Here is a 14,151-nt window from a genome sequence, read left to right on the forward strand (position 1 = left end):
AAGTTTATATAGAAGCACTTCATGGTTTACACAATCGAAAGCTTTCTCCAATAAAAAAAAAAATTCCGCCTACTTTATTTTTATTATTGTTTTTATTATTGATGGCTGTTAATATATTATTTAATAGAGTATATGAAGCAGTTTCAGTGGAAAGGCTGGGACGAAATCCAAATTGTTCACTAGCCAAGATATCATTAGCACACATATGTGTTAATAATCTTCTAAAGATAATTTTTTTGAACACCTTGGAAAATGATGTCAACAAGGAGATTAGAACAACTTCTCTATTTCCCTTCTTATATAGAGGGCTAATTAACAAAAGTTACACTATTAGAACTTGGCTTTGTCATAAATTAAACATGTTTAGTTTTGTTAAAATTTAGAGTTAATAAGTTTGAATTAAACCAGTCATTAAGATAAGCAAAGGAAATATCAACATAATTTGTGTATTGTATATTATTATAACTACTAATAACTAAACTTGTATCATCTGCAAATAAAACTGATTTGACTCAGTTATTAAAAATTTTAGGTAGATCATTTATATAAAAGAGAAAAAGAAGTGGACCAAGAATGGATCCCTGTGGGACACCATGACTTACAATATCCCAACTGGAGGTACCAACATAACTCAAATTTGTGCTTTTTATTAAAACTCTCTGATTTCTGTCAGATAAATAGGATGTAATTAAATCATGAAATTTACCATCTATTCCATAAAATTGAAGTTTGTTCAATAAAATCCCACAATTAACACTATCAAAAGCCTTTATTAAGTCACAGAAAATACCACCTACGATTTTTTGCTTATTTAATGCTTCTAATATTTCATTAATTAATACATAGGAAGCTTTAGTAGTTGAAGATTGAGGTCTGAAACAAAACTGTTCATTAATTATATTATTATGGTCATAGACATGCTGATTCAGTCTGGATAATATAATACTCTCGAAGATTTTTGAAAAGGAAGTTAAGGGAAATAGGCCTATAGGTAGTAGGATCATTTTTATGAGCACTCTTAAACAAAGGCTTAATCTCAGCATATTTTAGCCTAGCGAGAAAAATACCAGAAGATAGCATTTTATTGCTAATATAAGTTACTGGGGAAATAATAAATGGAGAACTAATTTTTAGAACTTTAACTGATATTTTGTCATAGCCATGAGATCCTTCTGTTATTAGAGATTTAATAATTTTAGATATCTCAGTAGACATTACAGCATGGTATTTTATACTAGGAAAAGGATGATTAAAAGCTTATCGCAAGTAATCTAATGGTTTATTATTCATTTTAAAATTTTTATTTATATTATTTTCAACCACAGATAAGAAGGAACTATTCAAGGAATCTGCTATATCTTGTCTATTACAAATAACCTCTCCATTAACTTTTAATTCTTGAATTGTGTCTGCTTTGGTTAACTTCCCAGTTAATAGTTTTGTCATGTCCCAGCCAGTTCTTATTTTATTACTGGAATTTAATACCTGTTTATTATAATGCTTTCTTTTAGCATCCCTTATAACGTTGTAAGTGGATTCAAGAAATGTGTATGGTGTGATGTATTAAATGTTATGAATTTTAATTTTACTGTGTGCATTTTCAAATGGTTTGGAAGAAAATAATGCACATATGTGAACTGATATGTTATTTGTAGGGTGAATGTTTAATAAAGTAGTTTTAAATAAAATATTTTTGTTTCAGATGTTGCTTTCATTCAGTATGATAAATATAACAGTATTTTAGATTATTATGAAACTCAAGTACCACCAGCTATCCGGGGGAAGGGTATAGCTAAGATCTTGGCAAAGGTAAATTATTTCATAAATGCATGACTTTGGGGTCATTTTACAACACTCACTGTTAATTTTATGCAGATTAAATTTTGTTAAAATGAGCATGAATAGTGAATTAGGCAATGGGAAAGAAAATAGTACAGGCTTATTTTAAGGCATTACCAGAATTTGTTTTAAGACTGGGAAAATGATACTGCATTGTTCTTGGTCAGGGTCTTAGGTCTGTACCTCTTGGTATATTATTCAGCTATTATGTGTGAGTAAATATATTTAGAGCCATCCTTACCAGTATTCACACTCTGTTTAAATCTCAGGGTTGAAACATACAATGTACTGTCAGTTGTGCAACTTTTTGAGAAGTTTGCTGGTGTGTGTACTGGCAGAAGAAAACACTGATTATATATTTTAGAATCCCTATAAATTGTAGATTAACAGTTTTAAATATACTTCCAACTAGTGCCAAGGTCGAGAAAAAGTAGATCTATACGTTCAGTCCCTCATACACCTTCATGGCATAGTATTTAATTAGTTAAGCACAGGGTCTTTACTTTTTTACTTTTAGGATGACCTCACTTATTGTGGGGTTGTTACTGGACTGTGTAAAATGATAAGATGCTGATGACAGAATAGATTCTTACACTGTTCACATAGCATGAAGATGCAGAGCAGCGGAATCTGCAGAAGTGTCACTGACTGCAGTCATTGTTTCTGATTGCATAGAATTATCATAATCTATAGAGAATAAACAAGAACATCATCATTCAGCTTTTAACTTTTGCAGTAGCTTTGTGAATCAGTGCATATGAATTCAAGAACATTCATTTGAAATTGCATTACTTCATTGAGAACCAGCCCACGTGTGAGATACATTTATTTTTGTCTTACTTTATAATAAATATTTCCAGTCAAGTAGTACCTTAGTCGTGTACTACAAAGACAAACATAAAAAAGGGATAGTATTACAGGCAGTTTCATGTCCCCACTAAATAGGTTTCAGTGGGTGTGCACCAGTTATATATTACTTTGGAGGTATCTGGCCTGAGTTTTGGCCAGAATACTATCTGCCCTTAATTTATGGTTTTATTTCCAGTTGAATTTCAGGGTAGACTTTCAGAACAAGGTGTGGTCACTTCATTCACAACCCTTGGTTCACACTCACAACCATCATCACTTCTCATTTGACACTTCATAACATCTGGGATTGATAAATCATTGTGGTATACACAGAAGCAGAAAGAACCTTGCAGTAGGCAGCGATCACTTTCTTCAGTATTGTTCTAAACTTGTTAACCATAATTGTCCTACCATTTCTCATCTGACATTGCATGAATTCAGGCGTTGACATAAGGGCAAAGGTAGAGTTATTCATGTTAAGGCAATATGGATGGAGTCAAGGTAAAGACTCATACACTCATACCTTCCTGCTGAGTGGAGATAAATGGTTGGATTATGCTTCAACTGTTTTACTATTGGGAAAAGAGTATCTGGTACCCACTGAATAGAGGGTGAGTGGATTCTAAAGACAGTCTAACATGGTGGGGAAGTGAAAAATCCTTACTAAAAGCTGTTCTGGCTTATGCTAAATCATCACAAAATTAACTTACTATAGGAAGTCAAATAAGAATAGAATAACTGCATGGATATTTTTCCTTACTGTGTATATAACTACAATGGATCTGTTTTGTATTGCTGGCTTGCAGGCTGCATTTGACTATGCTGTGAAAAATGATCTAAAAATGAAAGTTACGTGCACCTACTTACAGAAGTACCTTGAAGAACACGCCTCACCAGAGTACACAAGCCGAATTGTTGAGTAAACACATGTATGCTACATTTTAATCTTGTATTTCATTGCTGTCATGTATGTGAGTGACTGTAGACGGGGCTTGGATTGGTAATCAGATTTATTGAACACTTACAGAACGTAACTACAAATAACTACGACAGTCTCACTGACTTACACACTCCAATGGTCACTGTAACTACAGCACACATGAAGACTTCTCAGTTTGCCGTGTCATCACCAGTTGTTTCATGGTAATGGTTCCCAACAATGGCTTCTGCTTCCGATCACGGCCTCGCTGAATGGCGGCTATCTCACACCAACCTCCTACTCTTAACTGCTGTCTCAAGACCCAAGACTTCCCTTTAAGTCAGTCAAAGTCATGTTACAACCAATGATCAGCCAGCCAGTTTGTCTTTATGTTAAGCCCCATCTGAGCCCTTGCATTAATAGTCCTTTTGTAAGCTCCTCTCTGATGAAAAGATGGGTTTATCTAATATGAATATGCTTGGACTTTCATCAAGTGTATCTATTGCACATACAGCATGTAACTGAAAATTCTTACTTTTGCACTATATACAAGTCCTCTTGTCAGTACAGGCTTTGCAAAGCAGATCGTGCCCATCTTACATATCTTATTCTACAACGGCAACTTAGTCACTTGAATGGTCATAAGTTTGACCACTGCCAAGTTTAAGCCCCCAGCAGTTCTTCCATTGTTGTGTGCATGTCTGTTGTGGCCATTACCTAGAAAAGGCTGTTGTTTACAGAGTCATTATCTAGCAGTGGCGCTTCTATGGCGGCTTATTTTGTGGTCGTTGCCTAGCAGTGGGTCTACATGCCACACTGTTATGCACTTGATCTTGCTTTTATGAGAATCCTATACGAATTATTTCAAGGAAAATTATTGTACACCAGGGCATAAATCTGGGATAGATAATAACTTTCTCTTATGTATACAGTCTGAAACACTGAACTGTTAAATAAGGATTACTGAGATCTGCTTTGTGTGTTACTCTACATATCTGATCATAATTAAGATTTTCTCTTTACTTCTGTGGGTAGAGATGCATAAAATGCTGCTCCAGATATTCATAATAATGTCATATTTTATAGTATACAGTTGCAGTATCAGTGTAATAATTGTTGTATCTGTCAGTTTGACCGCAGCTTCATAATTGGCCTTCTACATATGAAAACTATATATGGGGTTCTCTACTTTCAGTTCAGATTGTACAGTTTCATTGTTCAGTGCTGAACTGTTGAAACAGATGAATGTGTTCTGTGTTCCTTGTTTAGAAATTCAATCTTGAGATTGACGTTACTCAGATACTATGAGTACTATATTCATCTCGTTGAGTCTACTTTATAAAATTACTCTTGAAATATGTTAACTGCAAGCAGATGCTCAAAGTTTACTTTCCTATGATATGCGCAGCTCTGAATATTTTTTTAGTGCTAGTGGGGTGGGACTAAGTCCCTTGTACTGCGGCCACTTCTGGCCTATTGTACCAGCCCCAGATGATAGTTGAGGGTGATTGTGGAGCAATTGGTGCACAGTTGCACCTGATACTCATTTAATTCATTAAGTCCTTAGATCTCACTTTAAATAATCCGATAAAACATCTTCTTTACAGGTTTAATTCACTGATTTGGAGTACATGAAATTAGTGTCAAGTCAAGAGATATGTAATTTACCTGCGAATATGGAGGAGAAAGACTTGAAAGCCAAGGTCCACTATTACTGTCGAGAAAAGCTGTATCATGCAATGCAAACTGCTGCTCTTGATGGCCTACGCAAGTATCCAGGTGACGTCACATTTCGCCTGTACAATGGATTATCACTGGTACTGGGACGTCGTATACAGGAAGGAATTCGAGAATTGGAACCACTTCAGACTGACCAGGATGTTATGCTGGGCAGTATACTGGCACTAATATTTGCACACCGACATTGCAGTGTTGTGGACAGGGAAGCGCTTGCTCAGCTGGATTCACGACTTAAAGAAGAACGCAAGCGTGCTGGTGAGATGGGACTGTATCATGGTGCAGTAGTTCTTTTCCATACAGGTAAACCAGAGAAAGCTCGTGAGTATGCTGATAGGCTTCTCAAATCTAATTCCAATTCTCCAGATGGACTTGTAATTAAGGGATGGATTGAAATGTATGCTGGGAAGGAAGGCAAGGTCAAAGATATTCTTCAGTACTTTCAGTCAGCCTTGGAACTCAGTCCAGGCAAGAGAAATATTGATGCTATGTTTGGTAAAGTTCGTTTTCAGGAGCTTCAGAATGACTTTGAAGGTGCAATTGGTCTTCTTAACCAACTGGTAGTGAGGTTTCCTGCATTTTCTCCGCCTTTGGTGGAAAAAATGAAAAACCAGCTTGCATTACTGGACTGGGATCAGGCTATTGAGACAGCAAACAGAATTCTAGCAGCAGAGCCCCACTGCTTGGAGGCTCTGAAATTAAAGGTTCTTATACTTACTTGCCGAGAAGGAAATTATGAAGAGGCAAGTCTGAGCTTGCGACGTTTCTACAGTGAGATGGAGAAATCTGAACCTAAGAATGCTGATTTATTTGTGGAAAATGCTCAGCTATTTTCAAGGGTGTGTGGACGAAATGAGGCTATTCTGGCTGAGACATACCGCTTCGCTGAGAGAGCCGCTCAACTGGATCCATCCAGCGCCGACTTTATGACAGAGTTGGGTTATCAGTGTTTATTGCAGGGCAAGATCAAAGAGGCTGTAAGACTGTATCGTAGTGCCACCAAAGTGGACGATTCATCTGTATCAGCATTAATGGGGTTGACATTATGCCAGTTGAGTGAGAGTGGAGCTAATGATCAGGTGCGCCAACAGGTGGAGTTCCTTCGAGAAGTAGAGGGTGCTCAGTCAACCCCCAGATTATTACTCATGTCAGCAAGGCTTATTTCTCATGATGCTGAAAAAGCTGTTGGATATCTGAACGAGGCTGTTGAAACTCATTTCAGGACCTTGCGCACTTTACCGTATGGATTTAAATACTTGAGGACTCTTGATCCAGATTTTTTGCTTCAGGTTGTGAAAGAATATCTGATATATGCCCCAGTTTCATCTTCAACTGTTGCTGCTGGTGGTGCAGCACCACTGCAACAAGGTCAGCCATTACCAGTGACTGTGAAGCAGAGCTTGACAATTCTGGAAGCAGTGAGCAAGGCTTGTCCAGGTCACCCAGAAGCACTGTACCAACTTGCATATGTTCAGTTCCTGAGTGGAGACACTAAAGCTGCCTCTGTGACTTTACAGCACATCTTGGATGATGTAGATGCAACTCGTGCTGATGCACATCTGCTTATGGCACAAATTCTAGTTCAACAAGGCCACTACCAGCGGGCAGCACATAACCTAGAAGCAGGGCTTAGTTACAATTTCAAAGTCCGTGAATATCCCTTATACCACCTCATCATGGCACTGGTACAGAAACAGCAAGGAAATATTAAGGAATGCATACAGACTCTGCAGACAGCCATGTCTCTTAGTGGTTTGAAACCAGGAAGTGGAAGTCGGGTTCGGACTGGAGGTGGGTCACCTGAACTCTCCTTGCCTGATAAGGCATCTCTGTACCTCGAACTGGTAGAGGCATATAAATCAGCTGAACAATTGCATGAGGCTGCAAAGTTCATGCAGGATGCCATTGATGAATTTCAGGGCACTACTGAAGAAGGTCGTGTAATTATTGCTAATGCCAATCTAGCGTTGTACAGGGGAGATACAAAATTAGCCTTAGAACTTCTTCAGAGCATAGGACCAGGCCAAACATATTACCAGCAAGCACACTGTAAGATGGCTGATATTCACCTCAATCAGCACAGAGATCGGCGTGCATTTGCTGAATGTTTCCGTGAACTGGTAGAGAATTCACCTGGTCCTCAGAGTTTTGTGATGCTTGGTGATGCATATATGTCCATTCAGGAACCAGACAGAGCTATTGAGGCTTATGAACAGGCTCTGAAACGCAACCCTCGTGATGCAGCTCTTGCTTGCAAGATGGGAAGGGCTCTTGTAAAAACTCATCAGTATGGTAAAGCTATTAACTATTATAAGGAAGCAGTGAAAGGGGAAGGTGCTGGCCAATTGAAACTTGACATGGCAGAACTATACATGAAGTTGAGACAAAACGATAAGGCTGAGAAAGCCCTTACCCAGGAGCTGGAAAGTAAAGTTGACAGCAGTGACATGTTAGCGCTGACTGCCAGAACCAAGCTGCTCTTATTGTTGGCAAAGGTGCGTGAGAAAGCTGGAAATATTCAGGCATCTCTTACAACACTGAAAGATGCTCGTGAAAATCAGAGTCGTGTGCTGAAAAGAACAATGATTGAACATTCTGGTGGGAGTATCGAGGAACGTCAAGTGGCTGCAAACATCTGTCAGCAAATGGCAGAATATGCCAGTATGTTGAGAGACCATGACGCTGCCATTCGCTTCTATAAGGAGGCTCTTGCTTACTCACCAGAAGATACGAACACATTGGTTGCCTTGGCCAGACTGTATATGCAGGTAAATGATTTGGAGCAATGTCAGAACAGCTGCATGACTTTGCTCAAGGCAGACAGCAACAATGAGGCAGCTACTGTGATGATGGCTGATCTGGCTTTTAGGAAAGTGGACTTTGAGACAGCTGCTTTCCATTTCCAGCAGTTGCTTCAAAGACGTCCTGATTATTGGACTGCTCTTGCAAGGTTAGTTGAAGTGATGCGCAGGACTGGGAATTTGGAAGAGGTACCATTCTATCTGGACAAAGCAGAGGCTGCTTGTCAGCGTGCTAATCAAGAGGCTGGTCTCGCTTACTGCCGAGGCCTTTATGAATGGTATTCTGGAAATGCAAATTCTGCTCTCCGTCACTTTAATGGAGCACGACGTGACCCTGAATGGGGTCAACAAGCAGTTTATAATATGATTGAGATCTGCCTTAATCCTGATGATGAAACGTTAGGAAGTGAGTCAATGGAAAGAGAGGATGAAGAATTCCGAAGTTCCCGTGAAATGGCTTTAAGGATGGCTGAACGGCTTCTGAAAGAACTTCAGCCTCGTCCAGGTGGTATTGGTGGAGATGAAGTTTTAAATCATCGTCTTCTTGGTAACTTCTTGCTTTTGGCGACCCGTAAGAAACCAAATGTTGAGCAGGCATTGCAGGATTTTGCATCTCTTGCTAGTCAGGATGCTTACAGGGATCATGTTGGTACTGCTCTTGGCTTAGCAACAGCTTACATGTTGCTCAAACAAACACCACGAGCAAGGAATCAGTTGAAGAGAGTTGCAAAGAATGTGTGGAACTTTGAGGATGCAGAATATTTAGAACGCTGTTGGTTGCTGTTAGCAGACATATACATTCAGAACAACAAGTATGATATGGCAAGTGAACTGCTCCGTCGTGTATTGCAGCATAACAAGGCATGCACTAAAGCATACGAGTATGCAGGTTATATAGCCGAAAAAGATCAAGCATACAGAGATGCTGCAAACCAGTATGAATATGCCTGGAAATATGGAGGTAAGGCAAACCCTACAATTGGGTACAAGCTTGCATTTAATTACATGAAAGGCAAGAGATATGCTGATGCCATTGATGTATGTCAGCAGGTACTGAAAATACAGCCTGATTATCCTCGCATACGCAAAGAGATTTTGGAGAAATCAAGGAACAATCTAAGAACTTAAGAAAATACTTAAATTACACATTCAAATATATTTAATTAAAATCCACAAAACTTTGCTTCAATGTTTCATCCAGTGGTTACTTAAATAAAACAAAAAAATAAACGTATCCCTGTAAGAGGCTGTGAAGGCCCATAGGGTTGTGAGACAGTTGGCTGACAGATGGCGGTAAGGTTGTCAGCCTTACACGCAGGCTGCCAGGAAGATTCCTGGTACTCATTTCTATTAGAGTCTGAGTCGACCCCAGGGCCATAGTGGGGCTGGAAGGATTAGGTAAATTGGAAAAAAATCTACCTCATCGGGACTCAAACTCACAACCTTCCAGCTTGTAGCATAGTGCTTCAACCAATTATGCTACTGCATGCCTCAGTTACTTCAAGTAGGTACTGAAAGTACAGACAGGTAATTTGCGCACTAGCAATTTTAGAAACATTACCCCTTTAGAATGTAAATATTGCCATGTTATAGATCAAGGGTCTCCAAACTACGGCCTGCGGGTCACATCTAGCCTGCGAAAGAATTGTGCAGAAATGCGCCAATTGAACTAATTTTCCAATGAGTATTGGTAAAAAAAATACTTGTTCATAGATTTAAAATTCATTAAGATTGTGTTTAAAATATATTGATATTCCATATTATGTTAATATTAATATTATTCACAATTTTACTAATTCTGGACCATATACTGCGCGGGATTTCTTCGTACTTGTTTGGCCTTGATCGGCCAATGTTTCTTCACTGTGTTATCCACCAACAAGCACTTTGTGGAAAACACGTTGATATGAGCTCTGTTTTAAAACCGGTTATTTCTATCGTTAATTTCATTCGCTGTCATGCACTTAACTATCGCCAGTTTCGGTCTTTTCTCGAGATATGCGATTTGAATTTAAAGTTCAGGGTGAAAATAACTTAGTCTGTGATTTATTTGCACTTATCAAGGCATTCAGAGCAAAGCTGATACTTCTGGAAAGCCAAGTGAAAAATTGTAACTTTGTTCATATGCTATACTGTGCAGAGTTGCATAAAAAGGGTGAAGCTTAATTTCCTTCCTCGTTTGCAAATTTTGTCATTTCCGATTTTAAAGAACAATTTCGGAAGCGAAATTCTGATTTGGATGCCAGTGCTCAGGAAATTAGATTGTTTCAAAATCCATTTGACTGTGATGCTGCAGATGTCCCAAGTCAAATTCCAAATGGAAATTATTGAACTTCAGGAAAATTATCATATTAAGGACAAATACAAGGAAGGAAATTTGATCAAATTTTATAAATTCCTGAACTCTGAGTAATTTCCAAATTTAAAGAAATTTGCTTGTAAATTTATCTCCATTTTTGGGACAACATATCTGTGTGAACAAACTTTTTCCCAGATGAAGTACATCAAGTCGAAATAGAGGGCAAATTTATCTGATGAACATTTAAAGTCGCTATTTGTGATTAGTGTTTCAAAATTTGAACCTCAATTTAATCAGATTTTAAGAATGCAAAAAGAGTTCCATCATTCACATTAATTGTTTTATTATAATTTGTGATGAAAATATGAGCATTTGCTGCTACTGTCTGTTGTCATTAATATATACTAATTTATTCTCACGTACTTTGTATTTAGTTCATGAAATTACGTGCTTTCAATAAAACTCATATACCTAGAGTTATTAATTTCTCATTTTATCCAGCCCGTTGAAAGTGCAGAATTACCTACTGTGGCCCGCGTTTTGAAAAGTTTGGAGACCCGTTATAGATCTCAAAACAGAAAATGCAAACTGGAGGACATAGACAAGGGCAAAGTTAAAATTATCATTGAACCTAAACTTTTGTCTTTTGTGTACAACTATAATAATAGTGCTTAGTTGCTACTGACTTTTGGATTATTGTGTATGTATGCCCTAACTTCGCTGACAAGCGGCAGTCACTCAGTCGGTATAGTTTGCTTGCAGACTCAAGCCATGGAGTTTGTTTTTTCTGTATGTATGCCAGGTGCTGATTCAACTTTAATGTGTTCATTATAATTGTTTTTAAAATTCCTCTAGAAAGAACTCACATATATATCTTCATGACATGGCTGTTGAAATGCCAGGTCTGTATATGTTCCAGTGATATAACAAATATCACCTGAAAAATATTTTACACATTATTAACTGATATGAAATACAAAGCCATGATGACTGAAATCACATAACTGATACACCGATCTGAAAGATAATTATTTTAAATACAGGAACAATCTCTATTCCTGTAGTGAATGTCATGAAATTGGGGATTTTATTTTCTGCAAGCATCATGCTTTAGGCAGTACTGTAATGGTGAAAGCTGATTTAATTTCCCTTTGATAACAGTACATTATGGCTATACCACCTCTTCACCCCTTTTTGGAGCATGTATATATAGCTGAAAGAAGAAAACTCTACATGTGTGATGGTGCTCTGGAACATTTTTAGCTGTGCTGTGCGATATGTTCTCAATAAAACCTATCTTGACTTATGGGTAGGTAGGGGAGGAGCCACTGCATGGCCTCCATGCTCACCAGATTTAAATCCTCTGGATTTTTACCTGTGGGGGCACCTAAAACCCCTTGTGCATGCAGATCCTGTTGACAATGAAGAGGCACTTCACCATCGCATTGTGGATGACTATCAGATTATCCGCAATTACCCTGTCATCTCTGAACAGATGTGGCAGTCGATGGTGAGACGTGCTGAAGTGTGCATTTATTATAAATGTACACTTTCAGCTGTAACTCACAAATTAAATGTTTACGGACATGTGTTGATATAGATATTTTTTCTTCTTTTGTTTTGTGGAATTTATGCACAAAGTTTGTCCCCACCTTATAGTTATACCCAGTATATTTTTAAACTTACTACCATCAAATGTTTAAATTAAAAAATTCAGCTTTGCATGTAATTTTAAATTCTGCCATATCTGACTGTCACTTTTGATACATGCAGCTTGGACTGCATGTATACATTGAGCCTTCATTCTTGTAGCGGGAAGTAAAAAGCATTACTGTTTCATCTGGCTGATTGTGGATATGCGGAAGCTATGAAATGGGGACATGCTAATCAAGTAACAATTCACTAACTTAGGGGTAACCATGTGATATACCCCTTATGTTACGATGGAATATCAAATTGCATAGTTGACATATTTTCCAAATTTTCCCACCATGATATACCAGTTTCATAGTTCACACACTTTCAGCATTCTTTTGCCATGAAATACTGAATTAGATCACAGATTATCCAAATCTATTTCTCCTTCATGCCATGAAGTATCAAACTGCATATAGTTCAAATATTTTTCCAATTAAAAAGAAAATGAGATTGTCACCAGCCTTCTCTCAATGTACACTCATACTGCTTTATGATGTAATGTGTTATGATACATGCTCTTTTACTGAATAATCTGCATATAGTGAAACCCACATTTAATGTTCAATTTAAGGTTTTTCCTAAATCAATTTCAGTGATCCCATGTGATTAAATTCAATATTAAATTATTCCCATTTAAGTTTTCCTGAATTTGATGTTCACACCCACAGGTATTCAGAAAACCTTAAATGGGGGTTTCACTGTATTTTTTGCTAACAGGTTTATCCCTGTGTAACAAGTAGAATATGATATTACAAAACATATCAGTTATTTAGTGTCTCACAGACAGCAATATTATCATACTCTTGTATTTTACTGTTATGTATTACTAGTGATATTGAGGATGAGGGGGCACAATGTCTGAGAGATTCTTCTGTGGTGTCATATAAACAATAACTGTAGACATGACCGATTTTTTCTATATATAATTTAGAGCACACTTATTATTGTGAATGATTCTGGAGACTAATAAAATAAACTACTGACTCACAAGTATATTTTGTATTTATTTCTCATTTTATAAGATAACTAAATCTCTAGTATATGGAATGGGAAACAGCTGGAAAGGGTATACTCCGTAATATAGTTCACAACATTACGTACAGCAGTAGTTGAGAATTAATACTGTGCTTGCTTAAAAATGGTAGTAATGCAATACAAGTTAATGTAGGTGTCCCATATCAAATTTTAATAGAATGTGTGAAGAGGGTTTATGGGATACATAGAAAAGTCCACTTAAAGAGTTCCGTCAAAACCAGGCTTTCTTATGAATTGGTACTGGTCAAAATCGAAATTTCTTGACTGATATGTTTGGAAAATTAATGTCAGTCTTATTTTTTTTTTATGTTTCAGTCTAATACTTACTTATTGATTACAAAAGAAAACAGCCCCAATTAAAATGAATATACTCATATTGTATTAAAAGTTTCCTTATTTATCTTACACATATGAAACATGGCATGTTATGATTCAGTTTTGCTTATACAAGGGTCATACTGAAAGTCACAAGCAACAATTTTTTGTAAAGTAACATGCTTTATTATTGAAAAACCAAATATACCACCTCAATCTACAAACCTTTCTTTATTTTTCCACATAATTGCCACTTCTTTGTACACATTTCTCCCAGTGTTCTGGGAGTTTGAAAATTCCCCTTATGTAAAATTCTGTTCCAGCCATCCAAAGACACTGACGCACTGCTTTCTGAATTGTCTCCCTTTTCTCAAAACGTCCACGCAGCTGATCCTTCACAAATCTGAAAAGATGGTAGTCGGAGGGTGCCAGATCAGGGCTATAGGAGGGGTGTGGAAGAACTTCCCACCCCATCTTTGCAATTGCTTCCAATGTGACCTTTCTGTTCTTCAGTCAATAACCGCAGGACCCAACGAGCACAAACTTTCCTATAGCCCAAGCTTTCAATCATCTCCTGTACTGCACTGTGCCCTATACCAAGTTTTCGGGCTATTGTGTCCACAGTCACACGCCTGTCATCTTGAATGATCTCATCCACT

General features: G+C 37.5%; 1 protein-coding gene across 9 annotated transcripts in view; it reads left to right on the forward strand.

Annotated features, from left to right (window-relative positions):
* LOC111872664 (tetratricopeptide repeat protein 21B) overlaps nt 1-9,295 on the forward strand; it is a 12,002-nt gene extending 2,707 nt beyond the window's left edge. For 6 of the 9 annotated variants that reach the window (XM_023866766.2, XM_033754779.1, XM_023866765.2 and 3 more), the window contains 3 exons: nt 1,703-1,809; nt 3,495-3,617; nt 5,215-9,295. In XM_023866766.2, coding sequence (XP_023722534.1) covers nt 5,239-9,273 — 4,035 coding nt within the window. In that variant the 5' untranslated portion in view covers nt 1,703-1,809; nt 3,495-3,617; nt 5,215-5,238 and the 3' untranslated portion in view covers nt 9,274-9,295. The remainder of the gene's footprint in view (nt 1-1,702; nt 1,810-3,494; nt 3,618-5,214) is intronic. The other 3 variants (XM_023866769.2, XM_023866767.2, XM_023866770.2) reach the window with 3 other exon arrangements.
* The last annotated feature ends 4,856 nt before the right edge of the window (nt 9,296-14,151 follow it).

This window comes from Cryptotermes secundus, unplaced genomic scaffold (assembly GCF_002891405.2).
Source record: "Cryptotermes secundus unplaced genomic scaffold, Csec_1.0 scaffold61, whole genome shotgun sequence".
Taxonomy (NCBI): domain Eukaryota; kingdom Metazoa; phylum Arthropoda; class Insecta; order Blattodea; family Kalotermitidae; genus Cryptotermes; species Cryptotermes secundus.